The sequence below is a fragment of the Pogona vitticeps genome, chromosome 5, assembly GCF_051106095.1.
Source record: "Pogona vitticeps strain Pit_001003342236 chromosome 5, PviZW2.1, whole genome shotgun sequence".
NCBI lineage: Eukaryota > Metazoa > Chordata > Lepidosauria > Squamata > Agamidae > Pogona > Pogona vitticeps.
The window spans coordinates 182,253,314-182,276,628 of NC_135787.1; the positions used below are offsets into that span (position 1 = coordinate 182,253,314).

Here is a 23,315-nt window from a genome sequence, read left to right on the forward strand (position 1 = left end):
GGAAGTTGTGAGGGTGCAAAAAGGAGGGAAGGAAGGAGGAGTCGGGGGAGAAAAAGAGGCGTAACTGGAAACCGGAAAAGCTACTCGCCTTTTTGTTTTGGGCCTTTGCTCCTGCCGCGATGATGGCTGCAAGGAACCGGGGGACGGAGCTGGGTAAGGAGGAGGAAGAAGAGGGTTTGTGTTCAATTGCAGCCACCCTTGCTAGAGGCGGGAAGAGAGGAGACCCGCCTGGGGGAATCGATCACCCTCATCCTCGCTACTACTTTCGGGTGTTTAGGATCGCGGCGCGCCAACCCAACGCCCGTTATTGGCCCGTTTGATGGTCCTCAGAAGGGCCTTGTGTGGTGGTTTGTTTTTTTTTTTTTTTGCACGCAAAAGGTGGGTTGGGCCGAGAGCGGGTCCGTGTTTGCGCCCCAAGTAGGGCTGTGAACCCACGCTTTCCAAAGGCGAAGGTTCACATCCCCAGATGTGCTTATTTGTGCCTTTGGACTACAACTCCCAGAACTCCCCAGGCAGCTCGGCTGCCCGGGGAATTCTGGGAGTTGCAGTCCAAAGGCACAAATCGGCGCGCCTGGAGGAGGGTTGCTTACGGTGATTCCTGGGGCAATTCAGCCAAGAGAAATATCCTATTAGCGGTTATAATTGGTCATGTTTAGGATGGGAATAGGGGGATCGCTTTGCTGAAATGCTTTTTTTCGCTGATCAAGGAGAGAAAGCAGCCTCCTCTCTTCCCCTATGTCTTTGCTTTTATTCATTCTGGTTTGTGCAAAGAAAAAAATCTGGTCACAGTTCCCTTTGGATTGCAGAAACAAGCTGGTTCTTCTGTGATTACCCCCTACAAGTTAGACGAAATGGTCCTGTTAGTTTGTTTACAGAGAATATTATGTTGGACTTCTGGGGAGCCTTCCACCATAAATCATCTTACCACTACCCCCTCACCGAGACAGAGAGAAAAATAATTTGAGTTTATGCAACACATCAATTTGTTCCTGCAAAGATATGCCTGAAACTGGTAAAGTCCACATCAATGACCTTATAAAGTGGCCTTATAAGGATTAAAAGAGCGTCTCCCAAAAAGCAGAAGCGATGGGACAAGAAGATACAAGTCAGGGTCATTATTTATTTGATTTCAGTCCCAAAACTCAAGAAAGTTCACAAATTTAAAAACAGGTGGAAAATAAAGAAATGTATAATAATAAGAATGTTTAGAGGCTGGCAGGGCGGGTTTGGTTTAAATCACATTTGTCGTAAACATGTTTTCCTTTCACAAGTCTAAAAGCACGATACTTTTAGAGCAGTTCTAGGGCGGTTTTGAATATTCCCTATCATTATTTGAACACTCTTGAACAGACAAGGTACCAAACCCTAACAGCAGTTCCATTTAGTCCAGTGGTCTGGGAGCCAGGGGTAAATTACCCCAAGTGGGGTAAAAGTAAAAATCCTGGGGGTAATGAGCAAAGCCTACCTTGTAGGATTTTGAGCATAACCTTGCTAGCGTGTGAAATGAGTGCAATTGTGCAGTAGTTGGAGCATTCTTTGGCACTTCCCTTCTTTGGGATTGGGATGTAGATTGATCTTTTCCAGTCTTCTGGCCACTGCTGAGTTTTCCATTGATGATGATAAAAAAATAGTGCACTGGTCTTTGATATTGGGCTGTGGCACCAGGGTGGGTGACATGACCTTTAGCCTGGTTTGTTCCTTTTTGCACACCACACATAGAATGATTAAAGTGGTAGGGAAAGCCCCCCCCCAACTCTGCGTTGGCTGTCTCTAGCAAGCATGTCATTGCTAGCACCACTCTGGCAGCCACTGATGATGATTAAATCCTCTGCGAGCTAGCAAAAATTTAATGCAAACTGCTAGGCACGTTGGACACCTTACTGCAGTACTCCCTATACCACCCTGTGGCTGGAGTGCAATGTGTTCCAGCAAAAATAGTGCACATCTGTATTAAATTTGGTGCATCCTGCTAGTTCGATACACAGCCTGTGGAGATTCAATAATATTTTAATTCAAATAATGTATGATTTCCTTCCTTTCAAATCAAGGGGGTAATGTTGGCGTATATAAAATTTTGACCCCTGATTTAGTCCATTGCACTGGCCAAGGCAAATGGACATTGTAGTCCCTCAAGATCTGGAAGTCCACCTTTTGCCACCTCTGCCCTAGGGCATGCTCAGCTGGCGGCACCTCACTTATCCCTTCACACATTCAAACTGAAATGTATTATATAAATACAGTGGTGCCTCACACAACGATGTTAATTGGTTCCAAAAAAATCAACGTTGTGTGAAACATCGTTCTGTGCAACACCATTTCCCATAGGAATGCATTGAAAACCGGTTAATCCGTTCCAATTGGAACGGATTGCCATCGTTCAGTGAAAATCCCCATAGGAAACATCGTTGAGTGAAACAATGTTTCCTATATTGGAATGTATTGAAGCCGACTCAGTACATTTCAATGCCTTTGCAAAGTCCTTTTTCGCTCCTGTAAAAGTGTCTTACAATGTTTGGAAGCTGTTTTAAATGATTGCAATGGTTAGTCCACCTCCTGAAACCTATGCAAACTGATTTTGGTGTTGTTCTGACACTTCGTTAATTTATGATGATTTTTTGAATTTTCTCCATTGGAAACCATTGGATGGTCTGTCTAATGGTTTCCAATGGAAAAAACAAAAAATCATCATAAATTAACGAAGTGTCAGAACAACACCAAAATCAGTTTGCATAGGTTTCAGGAGGTGGACTAACCATTGCAATCATTTAAAACAGCTTCCAAACATTGTAAGACACTTTTACAGGAGCGAAAAGGGAGATCGTTGTGTGAAAATCCCCCATAGGAAACATCGCTGTGTGAGGCAGCAAATTTAACAGAAAAAGGCATCGTTGTGTGAGGCACTCGTTGTGCGAGGCACCACTGTATTCATAAGTGGCATGAGAGGGGATTCTTTTAGGCCAACTTTCTCTGGCCTTATACTTTCCATACGTTTTGGTTGCAACTCATATTATGCTGTCAGTGAGTGAAGCTGTAGTCTGTTCACAACCGGAAACCGCTGTGTTGAGAAAGTCTGTTTTTGTCCACTGCCAGAACGCAAACCTGTACACTTCTACACAAAGCCACTCAGGCTGGGTTTTCTTCCAGGAGGTGCTGTAGTGTAGGGAATTGAACTCATGACCTCTGGCTCTACAGCCCAGTACTGTACTAAATATATCCCTGACTTATCCAACCAGGTGTAGCCATCAGAAGGATACCTGTGGATCTCTATAAAGCCTTCAGTGGCTTGCCTCCAAGCCATCTGAAGACCTCATCTTCATATGCAGTTGTGCCCCGCTTTACGATTACCCCATTTAACGACAAATCCGCTTGATGGTGAGGTTTTTATGATCGCAAAACGATGATTCCAGTGGGCAAAACCCGCTTTGCAATGATCGGTTCCCTGTTTTGGGAACCGATTTTTGCTTTATGACGATCAAAAACAGCTGATCGTCGGGTTTCAAAATGGCCTCCGGCTGAAGAAAATGCCCCCCCCCCCGCTGTGCTTATGGATGGATTCCTCGCTGCACAGGCATGGAAAATGGCTGCCCCATGGAGGATCTTCGCTGGATGGTGAGTTTTCAGCCCATTGGAACGCATTGAAAGGTTTTCAATGCATTTCAATGGGCTTTTTTATTTCGCTTTACGACGTTTTCGCTCTACAGCGATTTCGCTGGAATGAGTTAACGTCGTTAAGCTAGGCACCACTGTATGAGCCTGCCTGTGTTTTAAGATCATCGGGGTAGGCCTTTCGCTTGGTTTTATCACCCTAAAAAGTTCATTTGGTGAGGTCACGAGAGACAGGTTTTCCTATCGCTATTCCCAAGCCGTGGAACTCCCTCCCACAGGAGGCCCCATCTTTGCTGCCCTTTAACTAAGCAAAGGCATTTCTCTTCAGGCAGGTCTTCCTCGGCTCACTGTCTGCCTAAGCTTCTTAAAGAGGTTGGCATGTCTTTTAAACATCTTTTTTAATTGCTTAAGCTGTTTAAATATGACACCAATGTCATTGCTTTTTAATACTGTAATCATTCATTGTATTTTAGCTTCTATATCTGTGTGTGTGTAAGGCATCCTATTCAGAACGGTGTTAATTCACATTTCTTTGTTTTTGGAATACGACCAAATGTGCTGTTGTGCCTGCGGGCTTGAGGGAGAAAGTAGCCTGGAGCCCCCCCAAAAAAGACGGCCTTCCCATGACACTTCTAAATACAGTTATGAAATCCCCCCCTTTTTTTAGACGTGTCTTCAGAGGAAGAAAAACAGGTCTTTTTTTTAAAACCAGGAGAGGATTAAAGAAAGTTGGCTAATTAGCTGTAGTTTAACTGCTTTAATTACTTTTATCCCTGAAGCCCCATGAATATTTAGATGGAGCAGATGACATATTAAAAATGGTAGTAGTCGTGTTTTATGTTTAATGAATCTGCACACAGTTTCTTTCCAATGGAGGCTGGAGATAATTCACCCCTGCCCTGCCGTCATTCACTTTTGTGACCTATGGATGTCCAGAAAAGGGGAAACCGCTTTATCAGCAGTTCACAAAGGCGGTTTGCTCTTGGGCCTTCCTGTTTCCCCAACTGTAGGTGGAAATGATTTATGTGTGCAAACAAACACCAGACTGGAGAAAGGGGGGGTGAAAGTCTCCTTAAGGAAGGTTGGTTCATAATGTTGGTGGCAAACAAGAAATGACCCAGAGATTACATTTTTGAAAATGGGAGGAATTATCTCTCCCTCTTCTGCCTGCTCCCCAATTCAGTCATATTTTGATTTTTTTAAAATGGCATACGCGCCACTGCTTTTCATCCAGTGGTACATATGCTGTTGGTGGAACACGGAGGTGGATGCAGAGGTTTTAATGGCAGTTGCTAAGATTCTCCATGTCCTCGTACATGCATTGAGTCATCTCCTATTGATCCGTCTGTGACCTTGGCCAGGATCCAGTTGGCAGTTTGTGCTGAGTAAGAGAAATTGCATAAGTTGTTGTAGGAAATTGACACTCTTTAAGGAGATGCTGGTTGTGTTCCTGGGCACATGGCCAGGAACGCAACCGGCATCTTGTAAATGAATACCCTGTAACTGGCCTGATTCCCCTTATGCATGGGTAAAGAACCAGTAGGATTCGGACCAGTGACAGAATGCCTGACAAGGTATATCAGGCAAAATCCACAGGAAAAAAAGAATACAAAATAAGACAGCATGTGGCACGTTAAAGACTGTTATATGTTAATGTGAGCTTTTGTGGATCCACTTCTCCAGACATACATAAAATAAAAGGAAATACAGAATTCGCAAGTAAAGATGTAAACATCCTTCTTGGAAGAAGTGAGTTTTTTGTTTATCTCATGGTCAGTTTCAAAATTTTTGGACTGCGGGATTGGTGGAACTCAAGATCCCAAGTGTTGAGAAATGCTGAATTGCACCATACCAGTCTTCCTCTAAGGGTGCCTTCTGTAGGTTTTAAGGACTTCACTTCCCATGATTCTTCACCATTGCTAATGCTGCCTGGGAATGATGGGAGTCGCAGCCAGTTGTAACTGGAGACCACCAGATGGAGAAAGACTGGCTTAAACAGATACACGGATCAACAGATGTATATATTTTCTTGGTGTATTTATTTTTAAACAGAACGGCTCCTTCTGTTGACTGGCATAAGAACATAACGGGGAATTTAGCTGGGCCAAAGACCTATTTCATCCCGTGTACCAATGTTTTTTTCAAAGTGGATGACTCTTGGCCCAGGGGAAGCCAGCAAGGTGGATATACTGTACTGTATTTTTCTGTGTATAACACTATACTTTTCTCTAAAATATTTAGACTAAAAATTGAGGGTCTTATATACGGAAGTAAGCGAAGGAGAGAACAAAAACAAGTGGAGGGGAAAGCAGGGATCAAAGTGGTCCTGCAGGGCTTTGATCCCTTTCCCCCTACACTTGCTAAGCCCCACTTAGATTTCTTAATTTTGGATTAGAAAAATGGGGGTGTCTTATACATGGGAGCGTCTTATACACTGAAAAATGCAGTGAATACAGTAGTATTATCTTGCTCGTATTCCCCAGGAAGCGATATTCAAAGGCACTCCATTTCTGATCTCGTAGGGAACATCTAGCTATGATTAATAATGATGATAGGATGGTGAAAAATTATTCTTCAGCCAAACAAGTTTCCAGGGGCATCCTCAGAGTGACAAAACCACAAATGAAATTAAAGCTATCTTTATTCATGAGTGTACCTGTCTGTGCATAATCTGAGCCAGAGCATTAATCCTGCTTCTTGGACAGTGCTCTGCACCCATGGTTATCAACACTTCTATATCTTATGCCCCACCAATCACTGCTTCAAATAACTCAAACCCCACTATAATAGAAAGGAAACAGTCCAGTTTTCCCCAAAGAGGACATTGATATGTTTGCCAGTGTTGTGTTTATCATTTAGGGAAAGCTAAAGGCCTGTTGAATGGAGGAACAGGAGAGACCCCTGAGTGTAGAAACTTACTGCTATAATACTAGTTTTAGAAGAGGTAGCACTACTTCTAAAAAAATGAAGGGCTTATATTTTAATGTGAACTTTCATGGACCAGCCCACATCTGAGGAAGCAGACTTGTCCACTAAAGGTCACATTAAAATATACAGCAGCAGTTACTCTTTAAGGTGCCACAACATTGTTTTCTTCTTTATTTCTTTAATTTTTAATTTTGTTTTCCCCCCGACATACTATAATACTACATGGTTACAGATGGTTAACCTCCTAGGAGAAGCAGGGCTGGTAGGAGAAAACACGCCACATTCCCAAGAAGATGCGGTGATTGAGGAAGGATGAATTCTGAGTTGTTGTTCCAAAGGCCCTCTGTGTTCTCTGTCTGTTTCACCCGTGTTGGTCGACCCAACAGCCCTCAGAGTCATAACAAGCAATTTTTGCAGCCATGCTTTTGCTGCTAAAGGTTTTTAGTTTTGAATTTTGGTTACGTTTCTCTAGCTGCACAGCAGAAGTGCAAGGAATCACAGAGCAGAATGGCTTCAAGTCTCCCCAATTTAGTTCACCCCCTTTTCTCATCAGCTGGCACTTACAGTCTCAACAACTCACTCTGAGCTATTAATAGTAGAAGGAATAAAAGGGTTTCATTTGCTTACGGATGAACAGCAAACTGACAAATATGACTGCTTTCAACAACAGGCCTCAACAGACTCAAGAGAGGGGAAAAGGCTGAGCCAAGAGATGGAGTTCTCTTTGAATCCTAGACATGGGGGAGCTGTTGATTAGTGCTAGATAGATTGACAGTCACCCCTTGCCCAGAAAAGTCCCTACTAGCCACTCCTACTAGAGGCAGCCTGCGAGGCTGTAAAAACTCCCAGCAAAGCTGGGGGTCATGCCAGATTGGCAAAATGGTGGGGAGGATGGAGGAAAGGGAGTGTAGAAGTGTGCGAACATGCAGCAGCCCTTGTTCTATGCTGAACCTGCCTCTTTTATGTTTCCTTTTGCTGTGCAGAGGTGGTTGGAGGTTATGTGTGCACACTTGCTTACATGGGTGAATTTGTGCCCCTACAGCAGTAAATACGAATGGGTAGATTCAGATCCTTCAGCAGCAAATTTTGCACCCTCTAAATTTCAGCACCGTCCATCAAAGCCCTAGTTGCCCTGGTTTTGTTAAAGCTCTGACTGTGTCTGGCTGGACAATTTAAATTTAAAAATTCTGGTTTTTTTAACCATTTAGATTTAATAAATTGGATTTTTTAAAAAAATTAAATTGTGATTTAAATCTATTTGATTTTTTTAAAAAAAAATTATATTTGTCCACCCTGGACCGCTCCGTGCAAAGCAGTGGCTTGCAATTGTCCTGAACTCGTCCTGTTTTTCTCCCTAGACCTCGGATGGCTTGCGCAGGTTCGGGTCAACCAACCGGCCGTTCTCCGGCGTGCAGCTCAGATTCAGACTCAGCGGGCTGTGAAAAAGAATTGGCAGGTAAAAAGGGTTTGAGCATTCCGCTCTTGCGCTCCTAAAACGGCCATTCCTCTTCCGCGGGTTTTAATATTGAATTTCGTTCAAGAGGCTCGTGACTTGAAAAGATGGGACTTGCCCACGTTGTCGTCAAAAATGAATTATTAAAAGACGGCGATGATGGGCTGGTAAAAGATGATTTCTTTATCCAGACAAGTTTGGAGGGATAAGTGGGTGGGTGGGGGGCAACTCAAGAGTGGCCAAACCACAAATGAGTTTAAGTGATCTTTATTCATGGGAAGTTGGTGTGTATTAGCTGTAGCAGCACATTTATCCTCCTCCGACAGTTATCTGTGTAAGAGCAATGCTCTTCCTCACCTTGCCTTTCATTTTAAAGCCATTAACGTGTAATTCTAGTTTCTGTAAGTCTGGCCTGTCATCATATGACATCTTGCTTTTCCCAGCTTTTGCTTCTTGTTTTCCAGCTTGCTCCTTGCTGTTTCGCTCATGGAATGTCGTTCTGTTGTCCGATGAGTATTTTTAGGAAATAATCCTAGGTGTTTTCTAATGGGAACACAGGAATGTCTTTCTTTAATTTCACCCTTCCTTCCAAAGAAGTGTCGAGGTGTCCCTTTTACAAATTAACCCAGACCAGAAATTAATCCAGTCCAACAACATATGGCCCTCTGTTCTCGGACTGTGACTCCCATTAGATTCTCTCTGATTTGCCATCAGCAAAAACACTAAACTTTTATGTGATATGCTATATCATCATCATTGTTGTCATCATCTTAGAACTGCGGAGCTGGAAGCGACCCTCTGGATCATCAAGTCCAGCTCCTGTCAAGGAGGCACAGTGGGGAATCAAACTCCCAACCTCTAGTGCCACAGCCAAATACCTAAACCACCGTGTTATCTGTTGGGTGCAAATCTGACCTTTTGCTATTCTTCTTCTTATAAGGAACAGGGTCTATTCTATAGCAAGATTCTGAGACAATTTCCTGAGGACAAGGTGGATAACAATCAATGATTTCTTTAAAAATCAAATTGACTTAAATCACTAATTAAATAGTTTTTTTATTTAAATTGTCAAAAAAATCTGATTTTTTAAAAATTTAAATCGTGATCGAAACTGTGATTTAAATCATGATTGAAATCAGCTTGATTTAAATCGCATCTACCCTGCTGAGGAAATACGGCTTTGTTCATCTTTCACTCAGAAAGCCGTTGTAAATCAGCTTTTGAGACTTGATTTTTCTTTTGGTTGTTTCCGTTGAGCAGTTGTACAGAATGTTTTGATGTTTACAAAATTTGCAAATTTGGTATGTACACTTGAAGGGGATTAAAAAATAATACCTGTCACTTCACAAAGGTAGCCCTAAAACTACCTATTGTGTACACTTTGACATGTAATTTATTTACATTCTTGTTACCAAAAAACCAAAATAGTTATAATTAACGGTATTACTTGTAACGTATTATTTCCAGGCTTTGCTTAGCAAGTCCCAAATCATTGCCAGCCACATGGCTGAATGATAAAGGTGTTTTCTGATATTGTTATTTACTACTTTTTAATTGTATTTTAAAGGCAGCTTGGCTTCTCCGGGCCGTCACCTGCATTGATCTCACCACACTTTCAGGCGATGACACCCCCTCGAACGTTGGCCGGTTGTGTTACAAAGCCAAACACCCCATCAGAGAGGATCTGTTGAAAGCTGTGAACATGCATGACAAAGGTACTTCAGAGCAACGAAACCTTGGCTGTACTGTATTCATATATTGCAAAGCTGGCTGAAGCTCCGTAGGTATCATTGTTCAGAACTTCACCTCTGCTCTCTGATGGTTCTCTGCTGAAAAATCTGGGTGAATAAAGTGCTATAAATTCTTTGAAAACTTGAATATTGAATACACGCAACAAAACATAGTAGCATGGAATCCTGTTCAGGGTATCAGATGGCCACCCGGGGCCTTATTTGGTGTACTCCATTCATGGCTGCCGATCTGTTTCTGGGCACAGATCAGACTTACAGAGTCCTTAATGGCTTAGGTCCAAGCTATTAAGGACCGTGTCTCCCCTTACGAGCCTGCTCGGGTGTTAAGGCCTTTCTCTCAGTCCCAACACCTTCACAGGTACGTTTGGGGACACGGCAGAGGGCCTTCTTGGTTGCTGCTCCCAGACTCTGGAACTCCCTCCCACAAGAAGCTAGGCTGGCTCCATCTTTGCTGCCCTTCTGCAAGCAGGCAAAGACCTTTCTCTTCAGGCAAGCTTTCCCTCAGCGACTGGCTGCTGGAGTAGGTTTTTAAAGTGGACTGTAGTTCCTCACTGCTTTGAATGTGTCTTTGGTATTGCTTTTGTTTACCTTTTCTAAGAGGAGCATTTGATTTTTTTTTTGTAATTGTATACTTATTCTTTTTAGAAAAATGACTAGATGAGCACTATGTTCATTTCTCTCTCACTGAGTGGTTTGTGTGGGGGGTGCTTTGCAAAAGGGTGGGCAAAGTGTGGCTTCTAGCTGCCTGTGCCCCACAGAGCCTCAGCTGCACCCCCATACTCCTGAGGCAACCACCTTCCCTCCCAACATTTTTTTGGGAGAACAAGATTTTTTTTTTTAAAGCTCACGTTCCTCCTGTTGGGAGGTCAGTGGGGTGTTGGGGTTTTTTTGGTTCCCATACCTTTTTCCCCCCTCCAAAGCCAATCACATCGAGTTTTGGGGGGAAAAAAGGCCTTTTCTGGCCGTATTAAAACAGCTCAAGGGAATGATGAGCCAGGTGAAATTGCCCCCCCCCCCCCCGCGTCATGCCTAGTAGAGGGTGGGAAGATACTGATTTTAGCAAATTTGTTTTAAATGTAGAAGTCTCTGGGGGAATACAGCATATGTTTAAGTATATTGTGTCCTAGTATGGGCCTGTAGGGCTCAAGACCTTTAGAAGCTGCTCACCCCTGCTTCACACTCCCACCTCTAAGCCTGCTTTTTACCCATCCTGTACCAGCATTTATTTATTTATTTATTGAACTTGCATTGAGTTGGCTAATGCTTCTGCCATCAAAACTGGGCTGTTAAGAAGCATGAAGGGGAGATTCTAACATAGGAGTACCCCGAGTTCTGCTGAAATACAAAACCCCTTTCAAAATGATGGGATCTGTAGTGAAAATGTGTGAACGACTCCTTAGTTTTTTTAGTCGTTCTTAATTTAAGGACAGGCCCTAGAGAGCTAGGTTTGTATCCCAGTTGCTTGTCCCGATGAGTGTATAGCCACAGAATAAGTTTGTACAAATGTTTACTTACTCTTCTGCCTTGGGTTCAGAGGGTATTCTTGAGCTGAGAGCAGCAGTTGCCTGTCCCTAGTATCTAAGGGATACCTGTGATGTAGAAATCCAACTCTGTCCCTAGTATCTAAGCTTCATCCTTTCCATCTCTTGGCTTCCATTTCACACATGAAAGCTCCATGTAAGGAGAAGTTAAAAAACAGAGATGGGCCATGTCAGTGTGGAACGGGAAAATCCAAATGATTCCCTCCCAGGGCAGTCAAATGCACTACAGTGGTGCCCCGCATAGCGAGCACCCCGTTTAATGACAAATCCGCATAGCGATGCAGATTTTGCGATCGCAAAAGTGACCGCATTGTGATGTTTAGAATGGCTAAACATCGCATTGCGATGATCGGTAAGCGTTTCGCTAACCGATCTTCGCATTGCAATGTTTAGAAAACAGCTGATTGGCGGTTCCAAAATGGCTGCCAGAAGGAAAAAAATGGCCGCCCGCAGTGTTTTCGTGCAGTTTCCTCGCTTACAAAGGTGGCGAAAATGGCGGCCGTATGGAGGATTTCCGCTTAGCGGTGAGTTTATCCCCCACAGGAACGCTTTAAACAGGGTTTAATGCGTTTCTATGGGGTTATTTGCCCTGTATTGTAACGATTCCGGATAGCGATGATTTATCCGGAACGAATTATCGTCGCTATGCGGGGCACCACTGTATTATGAATTAAATCATTTATCATTTGTCGCCTTTGAGACCTCCCCTTTTCTAACACTAAGGTAGCATTTGAATGTTAGTTTAGTACCCGGAGTGAATTATGGCCCTTATTTTGCACAAGTGGGAACTGTTTGGGTTTTTAGACTGTGACTCCAGGAATCCCACAGCCAGCCTGGCTCTTAAATCTGGAATACCAAGCATTTCCCCTCTTTGCACAAATCCTATGCAAACATGACAGTCCTTGTGACACTCGATTGCGATTTCTTTCTAGGCATCACAACGGCTGCAGTTTGTGTCTATCCAGCCAGAGTAGCAGATGCAGTTAAGTCACTCAAGGCAGCGGGCTGTGATATCCCTGTCGCGTCAGGTAAGTTTCCTTCCTTCCTTTTGCAAAAAGGGAAGGCCAAATCTCTGTTTCATGATGATCATTTGTTGACAAAATTTCTGGAGGCCAGAACTGGGCTGCCTTGATCAAATATATAATCCATTTCTATCTTAAAGATGAGACTCGAATTGTCATGCTATATATCTCTGTTTCATGAACTTTCATTTCTTTTTTTTTTTCTCCTTAGTGGCAACTGGCTTCCCGGCAGGACAAACAGCCTTGAAAATCCGCTTGGAGGAGATCCGGCTAGCCGTGGAAGAGGGTGCCAGAGAGATTGACGTGGTCATTAACAGAACCTTAGTGCTGACTGGCCAGTGGGAAGGTAAGAGGTGATAAAAAAAATAGGTCACAGAGTGGGTCCGATTAAATGATCTGGTGTGTATCATACTGGCTGGAATCCTGTTGCTTAGAGTAGTGAGTTGCAACTACAGTAGGCCCATTGAATCATTGGTGAGTTGATGAGTCAATGACTCTGTAAATTCCATAGATTCAGTGGGCCTATTCTAGTTGTTAGTGCGTGAACACGTGGAAAAGTTTTTGCAGAGTAACTTCAAGGTCCTTGTGGCAAAAATGACTCACACAGACACGATCAGCTTCTTCCACCACCAGATGTGCATTTACAAGATATTTACAGTTACAGTGGTGCCTCGCTTAATGGCAATAACTGGTTCCAGGAAAATCGCTGTTAAGCGAAAATGTCGTAAAGCGAAAATAAAAAGCCCATTGAAATGCATTAAAAACCATTCAGTGAGTTCCAATGGGCTAAAAGCTCACCGTCCAGCGAAGATCCTCCATAGGGGCGCCATTTTCGGTGGCTGTAGACCGAGGAATCCGTCCCTAAGCACAGCGGGGAGCCATTTTAAGCACCTGGTGGCCATTTTGAAAACCGGATGATCAGCTGTAAAGATCGTTGTAATGCGAAGAATTGGTTCCTGAAGCAGGGAACCGATCATCGCAAAGCAAAATTCCCCCATTTAGACCATCGTTTTGCAATCGCAAAACTGATCTCAAAAATGTCGTGAAGCGGATTCATCGTAATGCGGGGTAATCGTAAAGCGGGGCACGACTGTATACAGTGCGACAGTGTGACACCATGAATTCGCCAGAAGAGCAGGAAATACGTCTTCTCTTCACAGTCCATATATATATACTTACGCATCTGGCTGTGTCCAATCAGCACAGATGTTGCATCATCTTTGAGCCAGCCCTCCTGAGTCACAGTGACTCAGCATTTTGACACACCTGAACATCATGGCTGCTCATTAGGACATTTGTTCTGCTCAGGCCTGTAAATTTTATACTCTGACACTTATTGCGCTGAACAACAGGACTTCAGTCACTTTCCCTCATTCTATTGGTGTTCCCAGTGGTGTATCAAAATATATAACATAGGTTTAATTTTTTTCTCCTTTTATAATTTTTCTTCATTTGCAAAATTTGGTATATTATTCAATATTGTATTTATTCATTATATTTATTATTACAGTTGTGTTCCACCCATCTAGTAACAGAGTTGCTACTGTTAGATGGCCAGGCCATTCGCTTTAAATATAAATAGGGAAACAGTATAAATTTGATTTAAATATAAATACAGTGGTGTCTCACTTAACAAGCGATTCGTTTAACGACGAATCCACATAGTGATTTAGTTTTTGTGATCACAAAAGCGATTGCATAACGATGTTTTAAATGGGAAAACATCGCTTTGCGATAATTGATAAGCTGTTTCGCTTACCGATTATCGCCTAACGATGTTTTTCCAACAGCTGCTCGGCTGTTCCAAAATGGCCGCCGGGTGAAGAAAATGGCCGCCTGCTGTGTTTCTGCGACCCTTCCTCACTGGGCAGCGAAAATGGCGGCTGCATGGAGGATTTCCGCATAACGGTGAGTTTTTTGCCCATAGGAATGCATTAAACATGTTTTAATGCATTCCTATGGGCTTTTTTTGCCCTGCATAGCGACAAATTCACATAGTGACGATTTTTTTGGACCATATTATCGTCGCTATGCGGGCCACCACTGTAGTCCATAGTTGAACATTAGAAACTTTTCAACACTCAGAGCAAAAAAATAGGTGAATGAAAAGAATAACTCACGAGGGAGTGTCTACATAAACATAGATTTCTGTCATAGATACTCTCAGGCAGAACAAGAGTGTAGGTGCAATCTCCTCCTACTGTTCCCCTAGCAACGGGTAATGTGAAATAGGATACCTTAAAGGTACTGTATAAATCAGTAGGTTAGAGCAGTGGTTCTTAACCTTTGTTACTCGGATGCTTTTGAACTGCAACTCCCAGAAACCCCAGTCAGGACAGCTGGTGGTGAAGGCTTCTGGGAGTTGCAGTCCAAAACTCCTGAGTAACCCAAGGTTAAGAACCAGTGGGTTAGAGCTTTTGGCTGCAGAACCAGTGACTGGGAGTTCAAATCTCCCTTCTGCCACGTAGGAAGAAAATCCAGCCTTCTGACTACTGTATACATATATAACCCTGGAAAGGGTTGCTGTGGGTCAAAATCAACTTGATGGTGCATGTAATTGATATTTATTCACATGGCTATGGCCTAATTATGGCAGTCTCCAGATACGTATGTACTACTTCTGGGACTACTACTCCCATCATCCTTGGACAACATTTTGACCAATGTTAATCTTGTTAATATAAATTGTTGTTTTAACTGTATATGTATATTGTTTTATGAATGATTTTATGTAAGCCGCCCTGAGTAGACTTTGTCTAGAAGGTGCGGGATAAAAATCTAATAATAAATAAATAATAAAATAAACATAATGGGGGTTGTAATCCAACCATTTGGAGAGCATGAGATTGGGCTCATGTGTTTGTATGTGTGTGCTTTTTTCCACTTGTGTCTGTCTTCTCATGGAGGCAAGGAACACTGTTCTTGCCTTACCGTATTTGCCGGTGTATAAGGCAACTGGGCATATAAGATGACCCCCCAACATTTCCACTCAAAATGTAGAGTTTGTTATATACTTGCTGTATAAGACTACCCCTTCTTCCACATACGTGATTCTGGTTCCTTTTGCTGGGAGAGAGCGAGGGTTTCCTGGAAGAAGGACAGCATCAGTGCTGAACAGCAGACTGTGGGGAAGCAGCAGAGAGGCGGCAGCCATTTTGGAGAGGCGGGAACCATTTTGAGAGGCAGCAGCCATGTGGTCGTATCTCAAAATGGCTGCCTCCTCTCTGCTGTTCCCGACAGTCAGCTGTTCGGCACTATAGGCAGGCTCTTCCCAGGCTAGGAGCGGGGCTCTACTCGGTCTTACTACCAGGTAAGTGACTTCGCTGGGAGAGAGGGAGGGTTTGCTGGACGTGCACCCGGCGTACAAGACGACCCCCCCTTGGATGCATGTTTTTCAGGGCCAAAAAGTCATCTTGTACGCCGGCAAATATGGTACTTTCTGTTTGGCCTTTTGCTTACTTTTCCATCTTGATTAACATTAATATTGTCCATTTAAATTATTGTTTTAGCTGTTTTTATGCATGATTTTGAGGTGAGCCGCCCTGAGCAGATGCAGTCTATAAGGGTGGGATAAAAATCTAATAATAAATAAATAAAATAAAATCCAAAAACGGTGGGAACATCATCTCCAGATTTATCTCTTTTTCCTCCCCACAAAACAAAACAAAGCAAAAACGCACAATAACAACAACCCATACACACTTTTGTGTAATTTGTGTGAAATAGGAGGAGGAAGCAAAACCATGCTAATTATATTTCCAAACAGAATTGTTAAAAAGAACTCAAGGGGTTGTTTGTTTCTTGTTGAGGAAAAAAAAAGTGTGTTAGGTACTTGACAACAAAATGTGTGTGTTTTCTAATTGGTTTTTGCCAAATCTCAGGGCACTCTTGGTACCATTTAGATTGCTGTTGCTCGTTGTCTCCCTGGAATGCTATTAATTAGTAAACTTTTTAATACAGTAGGAGATGGCTTCTCTCTGTAATTGGTTTTCTCTTAATGGACCTTGAATGGTTTGCCTTTAAGTGCTGACAGTGCTCCAGTAACTAGGTTTAAAAAAAGAAGAGTGTGTGTAGGGAAAGTATACAATTTACATGCTCAAACTAGGCTTTGGCTGGAAAATAGGCTTTAAAAGCTCCTACTTGGTATTTTTGTAGATGTTACCTCTGATCAGTGGAGTCTGGTGACTGAAAGAGGGGGCATTTAATGCGCTTCAGGCTTTACTCTGAACTTTACAAGATAGGTCTGTGGTGCTGAACCCTCTCCTCCAAAGAGGTTGAGGAGCTCCAGCAAAATTCATACTAAAGCCTGGAAGGGATTCACTCCCTGCCGTTGATGCCAACATACCTGTTGTTCTGGTGCACTAGAGGTTGTCAGCATGAACGATGTGGATTACAACTCACAGAACCCTCCAGCCAGCTTCCAGTCAGTCTTGCTGATCAGTCTGTGTCCCAGATTCTTGATCATTGGCCCTGTTGGCTGGGCCTTTTGGAGGGCTCAATTGACATGCCAGTACAGGCATACCTCAGTTTACGAACACTTTGGTTAATGTAATTTTCGGTTTACGAAAGAAAATCCATTGAAAAGAATGCCATGGTTTATGAAATGTTTTTTGTTTGTTTGTTTTTTTGCAATATGAAGCAAGTTTCCCCAGGATGTACTTCACTTGGGAGATTTACAACGCCACCCCTTTGCATGCGTTCCTATGTGAATCCGCTTTTCGGTTTGTGAATTTTTCCCAATACGAAACGTCTCAGAGAATGCATTAAATTCATAAACCGAGGTATGCCTGTAGAATAAAAGTTTGAGTAAAGAAAGATGTATAAAATTATGTATGGTGTGGAGAAACTGGATAAAACTGATAGACCAGAATCCTAGTGGTGATTTACATGTATGTAAGTGAAAACACACAAGTTGGAGTGGCAAACTGCTATTAATATGATACCAGTTACATTCCTGGTTGTGTGTCCATGAATGGGGATGTGGCCAGGAATGTAACCAGCACCTTGTTAATTAGCAGCAATTTGCTGCTGCAACTTATGTGATTACACTTGCACACATGTAAAGCACGAATAGGATTCTAGCTGACATGTTAGAACAGTAAAGTTGAGTCATGGAGGATTCAGGACGGAGAAGGCATTTCTTCAGTTCTGTACTGTTAACTGTGGTCTTTGCTACCTTAGGATGTATTCAAAGCTTCTAGCCTGGATGGCTTTAAGACAGGACTGGACATATCTGTGGAGGAAAAAGGCTATCAATAATTGCCAGTACGCCGCCCAGAAGCCACCGGTAATGGTGTGGCTAAAAATATTGTAAATAAATAAAAATAAATAAATGTAGTGAACGTCCAGTAACAAAGATAGCTTGCCTTTTGATACTGTTGATAGAGGACACAACTGGAAGGTTATTACTTCACACAGGAGGCCTTATGATGCTTCAGGGCCGGCAGGGAGATGGTGGAGAAACAGGTTTATTGATTCCCATGTATTGCCCCTTAATCCTCCTAGTGGTGTCTGGTGTTTCCTTACAGTGGGTGCCTTGAGTGTCTTCTTGGGAACAGGAAGTGTTGGAAGAGTAGAAAGGTGGGTGGGTACCTGTTACCCTCTGTGGACCTCCAGCTCCCAACAGCCTTAGCCAGCCTAGACAAGGCTGAGAGCTGTTGGAAGCTGGAGTTCAGATACCATATTTTTTTGCTCCATAAGACGCACCTTTCCATAAGACGCACCAAATTTTTAGGAGAAGAAAACAGGAAAATAATAATCTGTTTTCTTCTAAAAATTTGGTGAGCCTTATGGAGAGGTCCATCTTATGGAACACGCCCTAGGACCCTTTGGAGGCACACCCTGCCCCCCCCCGGGGCCAGAGGGGGCAAAATTGCCACCTTCAGGGACTCTTCCGAAGCTTCCCAAGCCTCAAAAGAGTCCCAGAAGGTGGCTATTTTGCCCCCTCTGGCCTTGCGGGGGGGGCAGGGTGAGCCTCCAAAGGGTCCTAGAGTCTGTTCCAGGACGCTTGCGAGGCTCCCCCCACCCCCCATGGGGCCAGCGGGGGCGAAATCACCAGCTTCCAGGACCTTTTCTGAGCATTTCAAGCCTCAGAAAAGGTCCTAGAAGCTGGTGATTTCACTCCCGCTGGCCCTGTGGGGGTGGGGGAGCCTTGCAAGGGTCCGAGTGAGCCTTCCAGGACCCTTGCGAGGCTCCCCCTAACCCCCACGGGGCCAGCATGGGCACAATCGCCACCTTCTGGGACTTTTTTGAGACTTGGGAAGCTTCAGAAGAGTCCCAGAAGGTGGTGATTTCACCCCCTCTGACCTCTGTGGGGCAGGGTGAGTCTCTAAAGGGTCCTGGAACACACCCCAAGACCCTTTAGAGACTCACCCTGCCCCCCCGGGGGTCAGAGGGGGCGAAATCGCCACCTTCTGGGACTCTTTTGAGGCTTGGGAAGCTGGCGATTTCGCCCGCACTGGCCCCGTGGGGGGTGTGGTGAGCCTCGCAAGGGTCCTGGAAGGCTCACTCGGACCCTTGCGAGGCTCCCCCCCCCCCACAGGGCCAGTGGGCGCGAAATCGCCAGCTTCGCTCCATAAGATGCACAGACTTCACCCCCCCTTTTTTGGGGGGGGAGTGCATCTTATGGAGCAAAAACTGCGGTACATCTGAAAGACCACAAGGGTTCACCCCATCTAGTGCCTTTCAGACATCTTGGGAACTACGTTGTCATGGCCCGTGACCTTTCATGTTGGGAAAGATGGGCATCGTCATCCGTCACTTGTAGTTGTTATTAGTGTCTTCATAGAGACAGTGATTGTTTACAAAGAACAGAAAGACAGGACGATGCCGTGTGGTGTGCAGATTTGACAATTGAAAGTCTGAACAGGAAAACCAGTCCAAGGCCTGGCAGGGATAAAGACACAGAAGAATAAGTAATTAATTCAGTTGCATGTAATTAAATGTGGTTACAGGATGTGACTTGGGAGGTTTAACCATCAGCAGATAGTGCCAGCGGCTTCCTGGTAAAAGGGTACTTTAGAGAAACCTCTAAAGAAGTAATAACAGAGGGAGATGACTTCGGAGCACATACAATTTCCCTTCATGCCTGTGTTACTCTGCTCCTGCATTTTATACATTTGCCACCTGTCTGCTTTAGATGGCACATCTACTGTTTAAAAAGTCAATTTGTGACACTCTTTATTGCAAAAGTGGCAATGTGGATATCTTTTCTCCCATAATATTCTTGAATTCCTTCCATCTCGTTCTCTTTTCTTTTTTTCTTTTTAGAGCTTTTTAAAAAGCCTGTGCCAGAGTTGAGGGTCAGTCTTGATGCATGACTGTTGGACTTGCAGAAGAGTTTTTCCCCCTCTTAATATGTTTCAGAAAAATTGCTGAAAATGTTAAGCACTTTAGGGTATGTCCAATTATTCCGAGCTTTAAGTTAAATCTGCTGTTACCTATTGTTGAGTATCTTTGTGGCACTTGAACTATAATTTGTCTAAGCCTGGTCTTTAACAATTATTTTAAGTGCTCTCTAATGGATTGGAATAGAAAAGCAAGTGTATTGTTTGGCTCCTGTTTTTTTCTGTGGGTTTCTTTCTTTTCCTTTTTTTTTTAGATTAGAAGCTGGAGTCCTTGCACTGGAGTTGCTGAACTCTTTTTTTCAACACGTAGCTTTTTTCCCTCTAACAATCTTCCATTAGCACAAGATGGAAGGAGCAATTAGTGCCTTTCCGTTCTTGCTAGTATACCAAAAATAAGAGGCAAAAACGTCCGCTCTGACTGAGCCACTTTGTCTACTTGTAGAACATGGGCTTGGATTCTCAAGTGTGGCAATTAAAAGCAGGCAGCCTATGTTTTGGTTTTAGATGCTTCAGACTACAGCTCCCATAATTCCTGGCCGTTGGCCATAGTGGCTGGGGCTGATGAGAGTTCTAGTCTAAAACATCTGGAAAGGACAAGTTTTCTTGCTGCAGGTTTCAGAAGTTCACAGAAGGAATGTTTTCTCTCTCATTTTCCTTGTGTATCATCTTCACCTCCCCCTCAAATCCTTTCTGGAATCTCTGAAACAAGGTAGGGTGGGTCATAAATGATAAACCTGTTCAGTTCTACTGCCCCGCCTAGGAGCCAAAGCTAATTTCCATAAGGGGGAAATGTAAAGTTTTAATTTAGTATCTTGGTTGGTGCCTGGCCCAGTCAGTCATGGTGGATTTTCCAAACTTGTTGCATTCTAAGGGTCAAGCTAGATGTCTTGCTGAACCAGAAAGCTGCTTTTTTAATTCCCCCAACACTCTTTGAATTTCTTTTTCTCTCTAGGCCTCTATGAGGAAATACGTCAGTATCGGCAGGCCTGTGGAGATGCTCATATGAAAACCATCTTGGGTACAGGAGAGTTGGGATCTTTAACGAATGTCTACAAAGCCAGTCTTGTTGCTATGATGGCAGGTAGTTTCTATATTCATCCTATAAGTGGGACCTGCAACAGTTCTGGTGTGCTCTTTTGCAATATACTCTGTTCCTATCTCCCTTTCTGTCATCAATGTTTTTTGCACCCCTCTGCCCCACCTGATCAATTGACATGCCATTCTTCCAAATGAGGAATCCTCACAGAAACATCCCCTGTTAGAATATTTAAGCGGTTAAAAATTTTCTCTGTACTTTTGCAAACCTGAGAATTCCTATGTGTGGCTGCATAAAGACCCATGTTTCATTTATTTATTTTATTTATTTATTTATTAGATTTTTACCCCGCCCCTCTAGACAATGTCTACTTTCTGTATTTCTGCCTCGTTATTAGAGAATATATATCAGCTCTTAGTCTATATCACTGGTTCTTAACCTTGGGTTACTCAGGAGTTTTGGACTGCAACTCCCAGAAACCTTCACCACCAACTGTGCTGGCTGGGGTTTCTGGGAGTTGCAGTTCAAAAACATCCAAGTAACAAAGGTTAAGAACCACTGGTCTATATGATCCTTTCTAACTGTAGGTATCCTTACCCTGTAGAACTACAGAATGACGTGACCACTGGAGAGTTAAATGTCCATTGTCCCCACCATCCCATAGGGGAAAAGCAAACTTTCAATCTGTCAGTGTTCTGAAATGTTTGGAAAAGTTAATTTTGTGGATTACATTTCCCAGAATCTGTCAGCCAGCATGCCTGCATGAAGGAAATAAAATATAAACTGAACTGCCCCCTGTTCATCTGAATATAGTGTCTCCCTGATGTTCTCTCTACAGAGGGAGACTGAAACTTTGATTGGGTGATCAAACACAATGGCAGAAATTGAGTAGTAAATCACAACTAGAAGAAGCGCATTGAATCAGTGGGAATTTGCAGAGTCACAGTCTGTGTAAGTTCAATTGATTCATTGGGCCTTCTCTTGTTGCAACTTACTATTGGGTTTCAGCCAATACATGATTACTGGGAGCCCATGCCTGCTTCTAGCTGTATGATTGAGCCAGCAGATCTCCATCCTCTGGTTGATCGGAGACAGTATAGTCCAAAAGTAATGGAAATAACATTAGGCTTAAAAAATTAACATTAGTATGCTTTTGTATTGAACAGGATAACAGGGAAACTGGTGCATGTACTGGCCAAAATCCTGTTGGGACTTTACGTTGGCATGATTCTGTTAACTGCAGCAGCAAATCACTGCTAATTACAGGTTGCTGCCTGCTGTGCTGAATGTCCGCCAAGTCGCATTGTTATTTAGTCTTTAAGTCATGGACCAGAGCACGCCAGGCCCTCCTGTCTTCCACTGCCTCCTAGAGTTGGGTCAAATTCATGTTGGTCGCTTTGGTGACACTGTCCAACCATCTCGTCCTCTGTCGTCCCCTTCTCCTACTGCCTTCACACTTTCCCAACATCAGGGTCTTTTCCAGGGAGTCTTCTCTTCAAGTATTGGAGCCTCAGCTTCAGGATCTGTCCTTCCACTGAGCACTCAGGCTTGATTTCCTTCAGAATGGATAGGTTTGTTCTATTTGCAGTCCAGGGGACTGTCAAGAGTCTCCTCCAGCACCACAGTTCAAAAGCATCAATTCTTCAGCGGTCAGCCTTCTTTATGGTCCAGCTCTCACATCTATACATTGCTACTGGAAAAACAATCCCAAAGAAAAGGAAATGCAAGAAAGCAAAGTGGCTGTCCAACGAGGCCTTACAAATAGTAGACAAGAGAAGGGAAACAAAATGCAAGGGAGATAGGGAAAGTTACAGAACATTGAATGCAGACTTCCAGGGAATAGCAAGGAGAGACAAGAGGGCTTTCTTAAATGAACAATGCAAAGATATAGAGGAAACTAATAGAAAGGAAAAAACCAGAGATCTGGTGAAGAAAATTGGAGATGTTAAAGGAATATTTTGTGCAAAGATGGACATGATAAAGGACAAAAATTGGAGGGACCTAACAGAAGCAGAAGACATCAAGAAGAGGTGGCAAGAATACACAGAGGAATTATACCAGAAAGATCTGGATGTCCCGGACAACCCAGATAGTGTGGTTGCTGACCTTGAGCCAGACATCCTGGAGAGTGAAGTCAAGTGGGCCTTAGAAAGCATGGCTGACAACAAGGCCAGTGGAGATGATGGCACTCCAGCATGCCAGGTCACACACCACCACAAATTCAAATGACAACGTGCTCACTAGCGGCCATTTGCTGTCACAATTTATGTGATTACGTGATTGATGGCGATGTAAATCCCCAATAGGATTCTGGCCAATATTTCAAAAATAACATTTTGAAAGTAACATTGTAAATACTTTGAAAACATTCATTTCAAAAGGTCACTTGTTCTCTTGTTGAACACAAAAGTAGTGAGTTTACTGTTAATGCTCTATATATAATGCATTGTTTCCAGGCTGTGGCCTTCTTGCTCTGTGGTCTTCTTCCTGTACTCATCTGGTGGGCTTCTGTGGGAGCAGAAATACTGGGCTAGATACAGTAATTTGGTTTGATCCAGCAGAGCCTTTCATAGGTTTTATGTTCTCTGGACCAAAGGCATCCCATCCCCATCGACACTCTGCCCATTTATCT

General features: G+C 43.4%; 1 protein-coding gene across 5 annotated transcripts in view; it reads left to right on the top strand.

Annotated features, from left to right (window-relative positions):
• Window positions 1–23,315, top strand: part of DERA (deoxyribose-phosphate aldolase) — a 51,691-nt gene continuing 28,376 nt past the window's right edge. The window contains exons 1-6 of one of the 5 annotated variants that reach the window (XM_072999772.2): window positions 1–153; window positions 7,893–7,990; window positions 9,555–9,702; window positions 12,212–12,307; window positions 12,513–12,647; window positions 20,600–20,728. In XM_072999772.2, the coding sequence (XP_072855873.2) occupies window positions 120–153; window positions 7,893–7,990; window positions 9,555–9,702; window positions 12,212–12,307; window positions 12,513–12,647; window positions 20,600–20,728 (640 nt within the window). In that variant the 5' untranslated portion in view covers window positions 1–119. The remainder of the gene's footprint in view (window positions 154–7,892; window positions 7,991–9,554; window positions 9,703–12,211; window positions 12,308–12,512; window positions 12,648–20,599; window positions 20,729–23,315) is intronic. The other 4 variants (XM_072999768.2, XM_072999770.2, XM_072999771.2 and 1 more) reach the window with 4 other exon arrangements.